At 52.8% G+C, this 14,335-nt stretch overlaps 1 protein-coding gene across 1 annotated transcript in view; it reads right to left on the bottom strand.

Moving 5' to 3' along the window:
* The window catches only part of POLD3 (DNA polymerase delta 3, accessory subunit), a gene marked incomplete at both ends in the record, with an annotated part of 32,374 nt that extends 29,344 nt beyond the window's left edge, over positions 1–3,030 (bottom strand). Inside the window, 2 exons of the mRNA XM_080613924.1 lie at positions 1,450–1,505; positions 2,971–3,030. Coding sequence (XP_080470050.1) covers positions 1,450–1,505; positions 2,971–3,030 — 116 coding nt within the window. The remainder of the gene's footprint in view (positions 1–1,449; positions 1,506–2,970) is intronic.
* Positions 3,031–14,335: the final 11,305 nt, after the last annotated feature.

Genomic DNA, 14,335 nt, shown 5'->3' on the forward strand with positions numbered 1-14,335 from the left:
GAACTGGTGATTTCTGGTACCTAATCACACTAGCAGGTGTATATATACAACCCCAGCCAGATCCACTGGCACAGTGATCAGAAACAGGAGGGAAGAGCATTATTAATACAATTCTGTGATTACTGATGATGAGATTGAGTGGAGACTCAAGCTTTCAGCTTGATTTATGCTCTGTGTCCCACATAACAGGGCAGAGACACTGCTGAACACTCCATGAGGACAATATCTGGTAAAAATACATGAAGATCATCACTGCTGCGATTGCCACACTGTCACAGCCAGCACAATCACTAAAATAATTCATCTGTGATATCAGCCACTTTCCAGCTTCCAGGAGAGAGTTTTAAGCACAAGGATGCCACACGAGTTCTCCATCTCCAGGCTCATTTCAAGGGTATGAGAAGGTGCCTCCGCTTCACCTGGGCCATTTTCTTCACAGCAGAAAGTTCTCTGGCTCCTTCTAGTTTACTGTATGACCAGAATTGCTCCCAGCAGAGCTCTCCAGTCAGGTCTACACTATCACTGAAGCACACTCAGGTTTACTCATCATCTAAGTTGTTCACACACAGGCAGAGGAAAGAGACCAAACAATCTCTTCTAGTGGTTTGGGCAGGACATGTGAAGCTGGGCTCAGTACACTGCAGCTGAACACGCAGCAAACACCCCTTTAGGTCCAAGCTACAGTCAGAAATAAGGAGAGAAAACACTGTATTATAGGCCTTGATACTTCTATGGAGCCTTTAAATCATATGCTTGATTTTACCTTCCTGTGCAGCAACAGCCCTGGAATCCTTGAGAGCTCATTCTTTGTTTTATAGATTTAAAAGGTTACAATTTTTATTCTTCAAAATACACCAAGACAAGGTTATATATTTATACTAAATTCAGAGAAGCAAAACTATGCTGACAGCATCCTGACTTCCCCAGCCTTCAAACATCTACCAGTGCCCAGCCTGGTAAGGAGATCTTTATAATGGGCTGTGCAGCAGGGTGATCAGAATGAATGAGCGTTTGCATACACATGAGCTGCAGTTGCAATCAGTGTTTGTGTTTTCCTGAGCCTGCTCCCAGCAACATCCATGGATAATGTACGATAACCTAAGCTGGGACATGCAGCAGCAGGCTCTCACAGAGGCATAGCTCTGTAGAACCAGAGCCACATTCTGAAAACACATCCAGGATGGAATATAACACTAAACCATCTATTCTGACCAAAGAATTTATGATCTAAAGCTGCATAAGGTGTCCAGCTGAGCGCTGCTCTCTAAAGCACAACTCCCAAAGGCAAGACTTGCCCCCAGTAAGACACGTTAAATAACAGACTGTGCCTAAGAAGGATTTTAAAGTATTTCCAGAGGGATAATTTTAATGTTAACCACAGTTGTGAAACAGGTCATTAGCAAGGCTTTGCCATAAAACAAAACGCTTGTGGGATGCACTAATACCTACTGTTTAGCCTGGTTGACATGAACTCCCAGGGTATAGCTCAGCCATTTGTACGTTACCTGTAACAAGAACAAAGCAAATCTCACTTCAGTAAGAGAACTCCAACCTCTTGACTTGTTAAACCTCCATCTGCTTGTTTAGTGGGTAAGTCAAACTCTTCACACCCTCCCCGCCTCCAAGAAACACACAGCAAAACCTGTTAGAAGTGAGAGCACTTGGACACGCACCCAGCCAAGCTTTCATGAGTAGACTGAATTCCTGAGACCTGAGCAAACTACCTGCCCTGAAAGGTGTGGTTTTGGGAACACCTTCTTGAAATGCCATTATATAAACAGCAGGCATGCAAAACATGCTCACTGCTCAGCTTCACAATGCAGAAAAACAGTTAAACAGCACAAGTTTTAAGCTGTGAGAAGCTCTTATTGCTCTCCCAAACAACTACCGAGCATTTATTGGATTTCTGCTGCTTGGCCACTGCCTTAGAATCCAGAGTGGTTTGGGTTGGAAGAGACCTTAAAGCTCCTCCAGCTCCAACCCCTGCCACGGGCAGGGACCCCTTCCACTGGAGCAGCTTGCTCCAAGCCCCTGTGTCCAACCTGGCCTTGAACACTGCCAGGGATGGGGCAGCCACAGCTTCTCTGGGCACCCTGGGCCAGCGCCTCAGCACCCTCACAGGGAAGAGCTTCTGCCTAAGAGCTCATCTCAGTCTCCCCTCGGGCAGGTTCAAGCCATTCCCCTTGGCCTGGCCCTACAGGCCCTTATAAAACTTAATAATACTTGCTCTATTATTTAGACAAGGCATGTCTTTTATACCTGCTTCTCCTGCTCTGCCTCTTTAAACTAACCCTACGGCTATGAAGCACAGGCTGCCTCATCCCTGGCAGTGTTCAAGGCCAGGTTGGACACAGGGGCTTGGAGCAAGCTGCTCCAGTGGAAGGGGTCCCTGCCCGTGGCAGGGGTTGGAACTGGAGGAGCTTTAAGGTCCCTTCCAACAAAACCACTCCCCGATCCTATGAGATGTTAAATTAAACTCCAGGGGGTGAATATCCTGACGGGAAACCCATCTCCCATCCAGCTCGACAGAAAGCCCATGGTAACTCTACACAGTGGAAAAGCAAACCGCAAACACCGCCAGGCACCACACACTCCCTCCAGAGGAGGAGGAGGAAGCCTTGGTAAACAGCCCTGAGGAACAAGGCAGCTTCAGCCACAGCAGCCTCCTTCCGCCAGCGGCCCTGGGCACCCATGTGTGTCTCACAGGCGGGTGGCACGGCGGGGGACACTGCCCTCCCCTCACCGCAGATGCCTCTGAGGGCTTGGGGTGCACCGGACCGCTGGAGGGGGGGGCCTCGCACCGGTGTCACTCAAACCGGGGTTCAAGGCCCAGCCTCCTGAGGGGACCCCAAACAGAAATGGGGACACCCCCCCCCCCCCCCAAACAGCCATAAGGGGAGGGGAAGGGGTCGTTCCTTTCCGAGGGGGCCGCTCAACGGCCGCCCCCCGCGGCCCCGCGGCGGGACTCACGATGCGGTTCTGGTCGGTGACGAACTCGTCGATGTTCTCGAGGTACAGCTCGTCCTCCATGGCGGGCGGAAGGCCGCGGGTAGGCCGCGGCCGGGTTCCCGCGCAGCTCAGGCCCGCGGCCGCCACCCCGCTGCCATGGTAACGAGCGCGACGGCGGCTGCGCGCGGACAAAAAGCGGCGGCGCCGCTGGGTCCTTGTGCCCGCCGCCGCCGCCCTGTGGGGTCCGCTCCCAGACCCGTGGTCCCACATCATCCCCTTGTCCCAACGCGGGCTCTTTCACCCCACAGAGTAGAGACGTTGTTTAATTCATCTCAGTGCAAAGCTGCGGGGTAGGGGACAGCGCTCAGGCTGCCCGCAGCTCGCTTCTGCACAGCTCAAACAGTGAAATCGGTGTTTGCCATGCATTTAAGTCTGTACCTACAGGCATTTGCTCTTAGTCCCCCGTTTCCATGTAAGGACACATTTATTCCACCACACGTGTTCCATGAGTAAGGGTAGCTGAGGGCAAGGCTCTCCTGCCTCAAGGGCTGGTTGTCAGTGTTACCGTGAACCAAGCTCCTTCAGGGATGCTGTTATCTCCTGCGCTGCTGAGCTTTACAGAATGAATCACAGAATCATAGAATCACAGAATGGTTTGGGTTGGAAAGGACCTTAAGATCATCCAGTTCCAACCCCCTGCCATGGGCAGGGACACCTCACACTAAACCATGTCACCCAAGGCTCTGTCCAACCTGGCCTTGAACACTGCCAGGGATGGAGCATTCACAACCTTCCTTGGGCAACCCATTCCAGTGCCTCAGCACCCTCACAGTAAAGAATTTCTTCCTTAGATCCAATCTAAACTTCCCCTGTTTCAGTTTGAACTCGTTACCCCTTGTCCTGTCACTGCAGTCCCTGATGAAGAGTCCATCCCCAGCATCCTTGTAGCCCCCTTCAGACACTGGAAGCTGCTCTGAGGTCTCCACGCAGCTTCTCTTCTCCAGGCTCAACAGCCCCAATGTTCTCAGCCTGGCTCCATACAGGAGCTGCTCCAGCCCCTGAGCATCCTTGTGGCCTCCTCTGGACTTGTTCCAACAGTTCCATGTCCTTTTTATGTTGAGGACACCAGAACTGCACACAATGCTCCAAGTGAGGTCTCCCGAGAGCAGAGCAGAGGGGCAGGATCACCTCCTTCGACCTGCTGGTCACACTCCTCTTGATGCAGCCCAGGATACGGTTGATTAAGGATGGTGAAGGGAGTGGAGCATCTCCCTTATGAGGAAAGGCTGAGGGAGCTGGGTCTCTATAGTTTGGAGAAGAGGAGACTGCGGGGGGACCTTATTAGTGTATATAAATATATAAAGGGGGAGTGTCACGAGGATGGAGCCAGGCTCTTCTCAGTGGCAAACAATGATAGGACAAGGGGTAATGGGTACAAACTGGAACACAAGAGGTTCCACTTAAACTTGAGAAGAAACTTCTTCTCAGTGAGGGTGACAGAACACTGGAACAGGCTGCCCAGGGGGGTTGTGGAGTCTCCTTCTCTGGAGACATTCAAAACCCGCCTGGACACATTCCTGTGTAACCTCATCTAGGTGTTCCTGCTCCGGCAGGGGGATTGGACTGGATGATCTTTTGAGGTCCCTTCCAATCTCTAGCATACTGGGATACTGTGAGACTGTGATCTTAAGGTCCTTTCCAACCCAAACCATTCTATGATTCTATGATTCTATATTTAAAGCTACAATAAGAAGGAAGAATGGGAACAAGAGGCATTATCACATTGTAATGCACCCAACTGAGAGATGCTGAGGTGTACGGGATTTCTCTTGCACAACAGAAGGTACAGTGTATGAATCCTAATGCAGGACCCAAAAAGACTTTGGGGTTATTCCCTTCGAAGGTCCGATAATGCTCTTTTGCATAGGATTTGCAGTACTCTTGTTAGCGTCAGGACAAACACATACCCATCGGAATGGTTATATGAGGCGCTTTATTAAGGCGCCGAGAACCAGGAGTACGCATCCAAATCTGGTTCTAACCCCGTCACATCGCGTTCGCAATTTATACGTTAGAAGTTTCGCAATAGCTATCAGGGATTGCTTCATCAGTCCTTTAGGACATCAGCCTCCTCTGCGCTTGCACAGCCCCCTCTGGTGGTCGTCCTGATGAAGTAAGGAGTCTTCCTCACTCTGTCCTCTTTTTACCTTGTTCTTTGGACAGGTCCCAACCATTATGTGGATACAGCATTCTTTTATCTTCCCTTGGTATGTGGTTCAGGCCTAATCTTTGGTTCTGCTAAGTTGGAGTTTCTCAGTATATTCTTTTCTACATTCCCTTTACTTTACAAGGTTATATTTGTCTCTATTCCTAAAGTCACCATTGTAGCGTTTAGTTATAAAGTACCTAAGATACAAACCAACACAACTGCAGTATTCAGCGTATGAAGCTTCTCTATTGATTTATGATTTCTAAACACAATCGCCTACTGGAACAGTACCTAAAATACAGAACAGCAAAGTTACAAAATTTTAACATATGTACAAAGGCTTTCTTTGCAAACTGCAAACTTTTCAAATATAATCACTGCTAGAATGGTTCCAGAAAATTTCACCTTCCTCTAACACTCTGATCTGAGACCCTAAAAGTACATTAAACGCGCATTGAAGAAGCGTTATCCCCATTTCAAAGAGGACAACACCGGGACATAGAGAGGTTATGTGATCTGTCCAAGAAGCTTCCAATGCTCCCAGGTGTAAAGCCCACATATCCTGACTCCCAGCCCTTTTTTCCCCAAAGCACTATAAAGGATTCTTTCAAAGATGCTTCTCAGTGACAAAATGCCTTCTCCTTACGGCTGCCCCCAGCCAAAACCACCGGCAGCAGCAGGAACGGAGCCCGAGGCCTCCTCACAATGGTTGTTTCACAACTGCGTTCCAAAAGCATGGAAAAGAATGGGCAGAGCCTCTGGAAATTCATTATATACGGCTGCTGGAGAGCATCTGCCTTGGAGGAGCTGCAGCGAAAGGAGTTCTGTTGAGGCTGAAGTAACGCCTGATGAGAGGGGATGTCCTTGAGCAGCCAGGCAATGCTGAAGGGGGAGATGTGGAGATCCCAGGGTCAAAGCACAGGTAATAGAATCTGTCCAAAAGTCATCTAGGACCTGGCACGCACTTCCTTTATGGAGCTCTGCTCCAAGAGATGTCCTTGCCCATGGCAGGGGTTGGAACCGGATGAGCTTTAAGGTCCTTTCCAACCCAACCCATTCCAGGATGATTCTATGAAGAGGAAATCTATTAGAGGCTTGTGAAGAGCCAGTTTTGGAAGAGAAACGCATCCCATCGGAGCAGAAAGGCAGGAAATGAAAGTCCTGAGACGGATACACCAGGAGATGCAGTGTCTGACCCTCCTCCGTGCGTCCAACAAGGTGAATTATGAATAGCCACAGAGAAGTAGTGGGATCACCTGTGTGATGGGTGAGTCATAGCTAAGGAAAGCAGAAGGGCAACGACTCTTCCCTTAACCACACCAAATGGAAAAGCATGGAAGACATAGGGCCGAACACCACACGAAAACCAGTGGGAATGAGAAGCACAGAATGATTTGGGGTGGAGGAGACCATTCAGACCATCAAGCCCAGCTGTAAACTTAACACAATTTGTTTGCTTCTAGGATTGCAAGGGTCAAATCAGGTACAGCCAAGTCATAGAATCATGGAATGGTTTGTGTTGAAGGGACCTTAAAGCTCCTCCAGCTCCAACCCCTGCCATGGGCAGGGACCCCTTCCACTGGAGCAGCTTGCTCCAAACCCCATCATAAGGTCCATAAACTAGAACAGAACTTGGTGTCACAGGAGACAGCTGCACTGGAGACAGATGTGCGTGTTTGCATGGCTTAATTGTATTCTCTATGTTGTTTCCTATGTGCATTCACAATAAGAGTCTTGAGATGCTCAATGAGTGAGGCACCAATAATGCTGACAAGGGAGAGGCATCTAAGAAACTACTGAGGCTGTCCCACTGTGCTGGGTGCTGGTCAGGGCACCCCTGGAACATGGGGTCAGGTTGGGTCCTGCTGCACAGCAAAGCTGTGGCCGGGCTGGAGAGGGCCCAGAGAAGGGCCCCAAAGATGGTCCCAGGGCTGGGCAGCAGTGAGGAAAGGCTGAGAGAGCTGGGACTGTTCAGCTGGAGAAGAGAAGGCTCAGGGAGACCTGATCCATGTGCCAGGAGTTAAAGGGGGGCTGCAGAGAAGATGGAGACTCCCTTTGGACAAGGAGTCCCATGGGAAAGCCGAGGGGTGATGGGCACAAGTTACTGCTGGGGAGATTCCCAATGGACACAAGAGGAGAATCATTCCCAATGGGAACAAGCAGCCATTGGAACAATCTCCCCAGGGCAGTGGTGACTCCCCAGTGTTGGACACTGTTAAGATGGGGCTGCACAGGGTGCTGGGCATCCAGTCTGGGTCATGCTGTGCCTGGAGAGGCTGGAGCAGATGATCCTTGAGGTCCTTTCCATTGGGATTCTTGGATTCTCTATGTTTCAAGTGGAAGAACGCATGCGGAGGATTGAGTCAGCCCTGTGACAAGCAGCAGAGAACAGCAGTGTGACAGCTGACAGCCGGCTGCAGTCTATTGTACTTATCCAAATCACTGCTGGCACTGCTGGCAGTGCTCTCTGCTGTCTCCACCAGCAACAGGCACAGTTTCAGACACCCACCATATGTGCAGACACCTAAAAGTAAGTGTCTTAATCGGGTGCTGGTTCCCAGTCCACTCCCGTGTGCTGTGCTGCATCACAGAGCCAGGCTCCTGGAGAAGAGAAGGCTCCTGAAGGGGAGACCTGAGAGCAGCTCCAGTGCCTAAAGGGGCTGCAGGAAACCTGGAGAGGGGCTTGGGACAAGGGCCTGTAGGGACAGGCCAAGGGGAATGGCTTGAACCTGCCCGAGGGGAGACTGAGATGAGCTCTTAGGCAGAAGCTCTTCCCTGTGAGGGTGCTGAGGCGCTGGCCCAGGGTGCCCAGAGAAGCTGTGGCTGCCCCATCCCTGGCAGTGTTCAAGGCCAGGTTGGACACAGGGGCTTGGAGCAAGCTGCTCCAGTGGAAGGGGTCCCTGCCCGTGGCAGGGGTTGGAGCTGGAGGAGCTTTAAGCTCCCTCCAACCCAACTCATTTCATGACTGTATAATCTTCAGCCTGTTCCCAGGACTCAGATCTTGCAGTGTGAGCAGTACCTTAACTCCTCTGATTCCTTTCTCCCACCAGGATATAAGATGGGGACCAGGCAAAGAGCATCCCTGTTTTGTCACCCCAGGCACCTTATGTGACATGGCCAAGCTGACTCCTAAGAGTTTGCCCCCGATATCTCCTTGCCTGCTTGTCCCCAGGGTGCTGTAGCTGTGCATTGCCCTGTATCTGCGGAGCTGCTTTGCTGCTCATTCTCATCTCTGCTTCATCCATCGTCATTCTTCAAGGGATTTTCATTCCTCCCTAGCTGTTACCCGTATTTATCTCCTTTAATAGCCTGTCTGCTTGTGGAAACAGATCTGCAGAGCTGCTAGAAAACAAGCAGCTCTGCCACCGCTCCTCCTGTGCCCATCCTCCTATTGAATAAGTGTCAAATACCCCATGCTGAGGCACAGTGGTTGTCTTGAAATGAATGCCATCAGGAACAGGAGTCCAGAGGGGAACTGTTCCATCCATCTTCCCATGCAAACACCCTCCGGAACATGCTCAGAATGAGATGTGTGCGTTAGTTAATAACCTGAAGTCAGAAATGCCAGCTCCTGATGTGACTCACCACAGGGAATGTGTCGTGGTGCTTTGGAAGATACTCAGTCATAGAATCATGGAATCCTGGAATCCCAGTGAAAGGGATCTCAGGGATCATCCGCTCCAGCCTCTCCAGGCACAGCATGACCCAGACTGGATGCCCAGCACCCTGTGCAGCCCCATCTTAACAGTGTCCAACACTGGGGAGTCACCACTGCCCTGGGGAGATTATTCCAGTGGCTGCTTGTTCTCATTGGGAATGATTCTCCTCTTGTGTCCATTGGGAATCTCCCCAGCAGTAACTTGTGCCCATAATTCTTCATTTGGTGTCCCTCATAGAATCATAGAATGGTTTGAGTTGGAAAGGACCTTGAGATCATCCAGTTCCAACCCCCCTGCCATGGGCAGGGACACCTCACACTAAACCATGGCACCCAAGGCTCTGTCCAACCTGGCCTTGAACACCGCCAGGGATGGAGCATTCACAACCTCCCTGGGCAACCCATTCCAGTGCCTCAGCACCCTCACAGTAAAGAATTTCTTCCTTAGATCCAATCTAAACTTCCCCTGTTTCAGTTTGAACCCATCACCCCCTGTCCTATCACTACAGTCCCTGATGAAGAGTCCCTCCCCAGCATCCTTGTGGCCCCCTTCAGACACTGGAAGCTGCTCTGAGGTCTCCACGCAGCTTCTCTTCTCCAGGCTCAACAGCCCCAACTTTCTCAGCCTGGCTCCATACAGGAGCTGCTCCAGTCCCTGATCATCCTCGTGGCCTCCTCTGGACTTGTTCCAACAGCTCCATGTCCTTTTGATGTTGAGGACACCAGAACTGCACACAATGCTCCAAGTGAGGTCTCACGAGAGCAGAGCAGAGGGGCAGGATCACCTCCTTCGACCTGCTGGTCACGCTCCTCTTGATGCAGCCCAGGATACGGTTGCTTTCTGGGCTGCGAGCGCACACTGCAGCCGGCTCATGTTCATTTTCTCATTGACCAACACCCCCAAGTCCTTCTCTGCAGGGCTGCTCTGAATCTCTTCTCTGCCCAACCTGCAGCCGTGCCTGGGATTGCTGCGACCCAGGTGTCGGACCTTGCACTTGGCATGGTTAAACTCCATAACATGGTTATCTCCAACCTGAACTTCCCCTGTTTCAGTCTGAACCCATCACCCCTTGTCCTGTCCCTACCGTCCCTGGTGAAGAGGCCCCATGTCTCCTGCTGCAGTTCCCTGTCTGAGGCAGCAGGTGACAGCTGGACACCACGCTGGCGCTGCAGGTCTGGGTGATGGAGCTGTGCTGCTATTGCCGGGAAGAGCGAGAGACCCGCACACGGTGCTCCTCATCTCCTGCACAGCAGAGCCTCTGCTGCTCAGCCCTGCCTGCCTCCCACCACCCATCGCCTCCCCCTCGCTGCAGCACGAGGGGTTGTGCAGCCACGCTGTGAGCTAGGACAGGGAAACCAACTCAAGAGGAAGCAAACTGTTTCCTGTGCTATATTTAGGCTGGATGAGTGCCCCAGAGCACTCTGACAGGCTGTCACACAAGGATGCTGCTGAGGAGGTGCAGGATGGGGTATGGCTGTGTCAGGCACTGCTATGGCAGTTTGAAGTGTTGATGGATCAGTAACATGACTCTTAGAATCACAGAACCATTGAAGTTGGAAAAGACCTTTAAGATCATTGAGTCCAGCTGTTAACCCAGCACCACCAAATCCACCTCTAAACCATGTCCCTAAAGGCCACATCTACATTTTAAACATCCCCAGGGCCGGTGCCTGCAGCCCTGCCCTGGGCAGCCTGTTCCAATGCCTGAGCACCCTTTGGGGCAGGAATTGTTCCTCAGCTCCATCTAAACCTGCCCTGGTGCAGCTTGAGGCCGGTTCCTCTTGTCCCATCCCTTGTTCCTTGGGAGCAGAGCCCAGCCCCTCCTGGCTCCATCCTCCTCTCAGGCACTTGTAGGGAGCCATCAGGTCCCCCCTGAGCCTTCTCTTCTCCACACTGAACCCCCCAGGTCCCTCAGCCCTTCCCCATCACCCTTGGGCTCCAGGCCCTGCACCAGCTCCGCTGCCCTTCTCTGGCCCCGCTCCAGCCCCTCAATGTCTCTCTTGCAGTGAGGGGCCCAGAGCTGAGCACAGGATTCCAGGTGCGGCCTCCCCAGTGCCCAGCACAGGGGCACAATCCCTGCCCTGGCCCTGCTGCCGCACTGGTGCTGATCCAGGCCAGGATGCTGGGGGCTTCCTGGCTGCCTGGGCACAAGCTGCTCCTGTTCAGCTCCATCAATCAGCACCCGCAGGGCCTTTCCCATGAGCAGTTTCCAGCCGCAATTCCCCAAGCCTGGAGCTCTCCATGGGGCTCTTGTGATGCAAGTGCAGGACTTGGCACTTGATCTTACTGAGCCTGCTACAACTGCTGTTTCCCATCAGCTTCACCTCATGCAAATCATGGCTGAGATGGACCCACTCCCCTTCATCCCACTGCACCGTGTGCACCTGCCCTTCTGAAACCACCTTCTGCGATGCTGAAAGAGCTGAGAAGGGGAAAACGACCAATTGTAAGCAAACATCATGGTTTGGGATGTGTGATCCCAGGACCAACTCTGCTCTGCCCAGCTCCAATGGAGCCCCAGCGAAGGGCCCTGCTCGAGGCGGTCACCCAGCGATGCTCCATGCCGGAGCGCACCCCGCTCTGCGCAAAGCCGCCCGCTCCATGGGAAACCCAAGCGGATCCGGATCCACTCTTGGATGCAGGAACTTTTCACCTGGCAAGGGCCGGGGAAGGAAGCTGCAGACGTTGAACAAGTGTCAAAGCAAGCGCAGGTGACGCACGTGGCCCCGTCCGCAGCCACAATCGCGTTGCTCAGCTGGCACCAGCGTTGTTTTGCTCTAACAGGATTCTGCACATCCTCTTCCTCCTCCGTGCACCCCCTCAGAGTCCTGCTCTCTCCTGTTCATTCCATGCAGTTATTCCTGCCCATTCTCCCCCAGGTTTGAGGCCTGTGCTTGCATTAGGGACGGAGGGTGCAGGTCTCCATGGATTGCTCCTCTTTATCTTTCTAAAGGCTCTTTTCACCTTTGGTGTTTTCCTCCTTTAAGTTTCCTGTGTTGGGATTTCTGGAGCAGTTCCTGACCCGGGTTAACTGTAAAACTGCACTTGTCACCCTCAGGGCACAGTGTGTGTACTGGGATTGCCGGTTGGGTGATGGGTAAGAATGACTTTATTCAAGCTGAGGATTTCTTTTCCATGTATGAAAATGCCCTGGGATCGGGTCCAATCTCACTCGTACCTGCTTTATACTGGGTAACCAGATGGGTGTCAGATGGAAGAAGAGAGGTTCAGGCTGGACATCGGGAGCTTTTCCCCTATGCAGATGCACAAGGAGTGGGATGGGGCCCTGGGGTGGTTGCGCATCGCCTGCTCATAGAATCATGGCGTAGAACCAAAGCCTGGTTTGGGTTGAAGGGACCTCAAAGCTCCTCCATTTCCAACCCCTGCCACGGGCAGGGACCCCTTCCACTGGAGCAGCTTGCTCCAAGCCCCTGTGTCCAACCTGGCCTTGAACACTGCCAGGGATGGGGCAGCCACAGCTTCTCTGGGCACCCTGGGCCAGCGCCTCAGCACCCTCACAGGGAAGAGCTTCTGCCTAAGAGCTCAGCTCAGTCTCCCCTCGGGCAGGTTCAAGCCATTCCCCTTGGCCTGGCCCTACAGGCCCTTGTCCCAAGCCCCTCTCCAGGTTTCCTGCAGCCCCTTTAGGCACTGGAGCTGCTCTCAGGTCTCCCCTTCACACAGCAGAGGGGCAGGATCCCCTCCCTGAGCTGCTGCTCACGCTCTGGGGGTGCACCCAGCACACGGGGGGGTTCTGGGCTCAAGCGCTCGCTGAAGCCAGGTCATGGGGAGCTTCTCCTCACCCAGCACCCCAAGTCCTTCTCCTCAGGCTGCTCCATCCCATCTTCCATCACCCAGCCTGGGTGTGTGCTTAGAACAGGAAGAGATGGGGGGAATCAACATCTCAAGCCTGTAATACCGATGCAGCCATCATACTGCTATCTAGAAGGATGCTGGGGCAGGTTTGTGGCTTCTAAGCCCAGCTTTAGCTCAGATTTGGGGAACAAGGCAGTGATTTCTTCCCAGTACCTCTCCGTCTCTATGCCAGCCCCCCTCTCCTTCTAGTGCCACTCAAACAGCCAGTGCAGACAGCACAAACTGCAAACCTGCAGCTGAAAGTACCCAAATTCAGCCATTTAGAAAGAGAATTATTGGTTTAAACACCACCAGAACAGCAACTGCTGCAAATCTCTGTGTGCCAGGAAAAACAGAGCAGGTTTCAATGCCTTCTCCAACACAGGTCCCTTCTCGTCCCCGAGGCTCGCAGCTCCCGATGGGCACTGACAGGTTCATCTGCTCCTTGTCACAGGAAGCAAAGCACCCGCTCTGATCCCTGAAGCTGGAATAAACGCGGGGCTTTTCCAGGCTGGTGCCTGGAATGAGACCTTTGCCAAGGCACAACTGTTTCAGAGCACAAATAACGTCTCTGGGGGGACGCATCCCTGAAAACCATCCTGAAGCGGCAGGGTTTGGCAGCAGCGGAAGGCAGAGGGAACGGCCCTTTGGCCATTTTTACCATCCCAGCTGTCATTTCTTACATCCCTCTGCATGCAGCACAGAGAGAACAGGATCAGACCAAAGGCACCTCAAAATATGCATTCGGTAGAGATGAAAATCACAGAATCAACCAGGTTGGAAAAGCCCTTTAAGCTCATCCAGTCCAACCATTGCCAGCACTGCCAAGGCCACCACTGCCCCATGGCACTGAGGCCTCGTCTCCACGGGGTGTGAACCCTTGCAGGGACGGTGCCTGCAGCCCTGCCCTGGGCAGCCTGTTCCAATGCCTGAGCACCCTCTGGGGCAGGAATTGTTCCTCAGCTCCATCTAAACCTGCCCTGGTGCAGCTTGAGGCCGGTTCCTCTTGTCCCATCCCTTGTTCCTTGGCAGCAGAGCCCAGCCCCTCCTGGCTCCATCCTCCACATCCCTGTGGTGCTGTTACCCCCTGAGCTGGATGCAGGCCTGCAGGGCGGGTCTCACCTGGAGATGTCTCCATTGTCTCTTCTGGGCCTTCTGTCCCCATGCAACACCGCTGCATCCCAGCCCACTCCTTAACTGAGCTCTTCCAGAAGATCCTTCTTAGAAATGGAACATGAAACATTTCTTCGAAATGAACATGAGCCGGCTGCAGTGTGCGCTCGCAGCCCAGAAAGCAACCGTATCCTGGGCTGCATCAAGAGCAGCGTGACCAGCAGGTCGAAGGAGGTGATCCTGCCCCTCTGCTCTGCTCTTGTGAGACCTCACTTGGAGCATTGTGTGCAGTTCTGGTGTCCTCAACATAAAAAGGACATGGAGCTGTTGGAACAAGTCCAGAGGAGGCCACGAGGATGAGCAGGGGCTGGAGCAGCTCCTGTATGGAGCCAGGCTGAGAACATTGGGGCTGTTGAGCCTGGAGAAGAGAAGCGGCGTGGAGACCTCAGAGCAGCTTCCAGTGTCTGAAGGGGGCTACAAGGATGCTGGGGATGGACTCTTCATCAGGGACTGCAGTGACAGGACAAGGGGTGATGGGTTCAAACTGAAACAG

This window comes from Psittacula echo, assembly GCF_963264785.1.
Source record: "Psittacula echo genome assembly, chromosome: 3".
NCBI classification, from domain to species: domain Eukaryota; kingdom Metazoa; phylum Chordata; class Aves; order Psittaciformes; family Psittacidae; genus Psittacula; species Psittacula echo.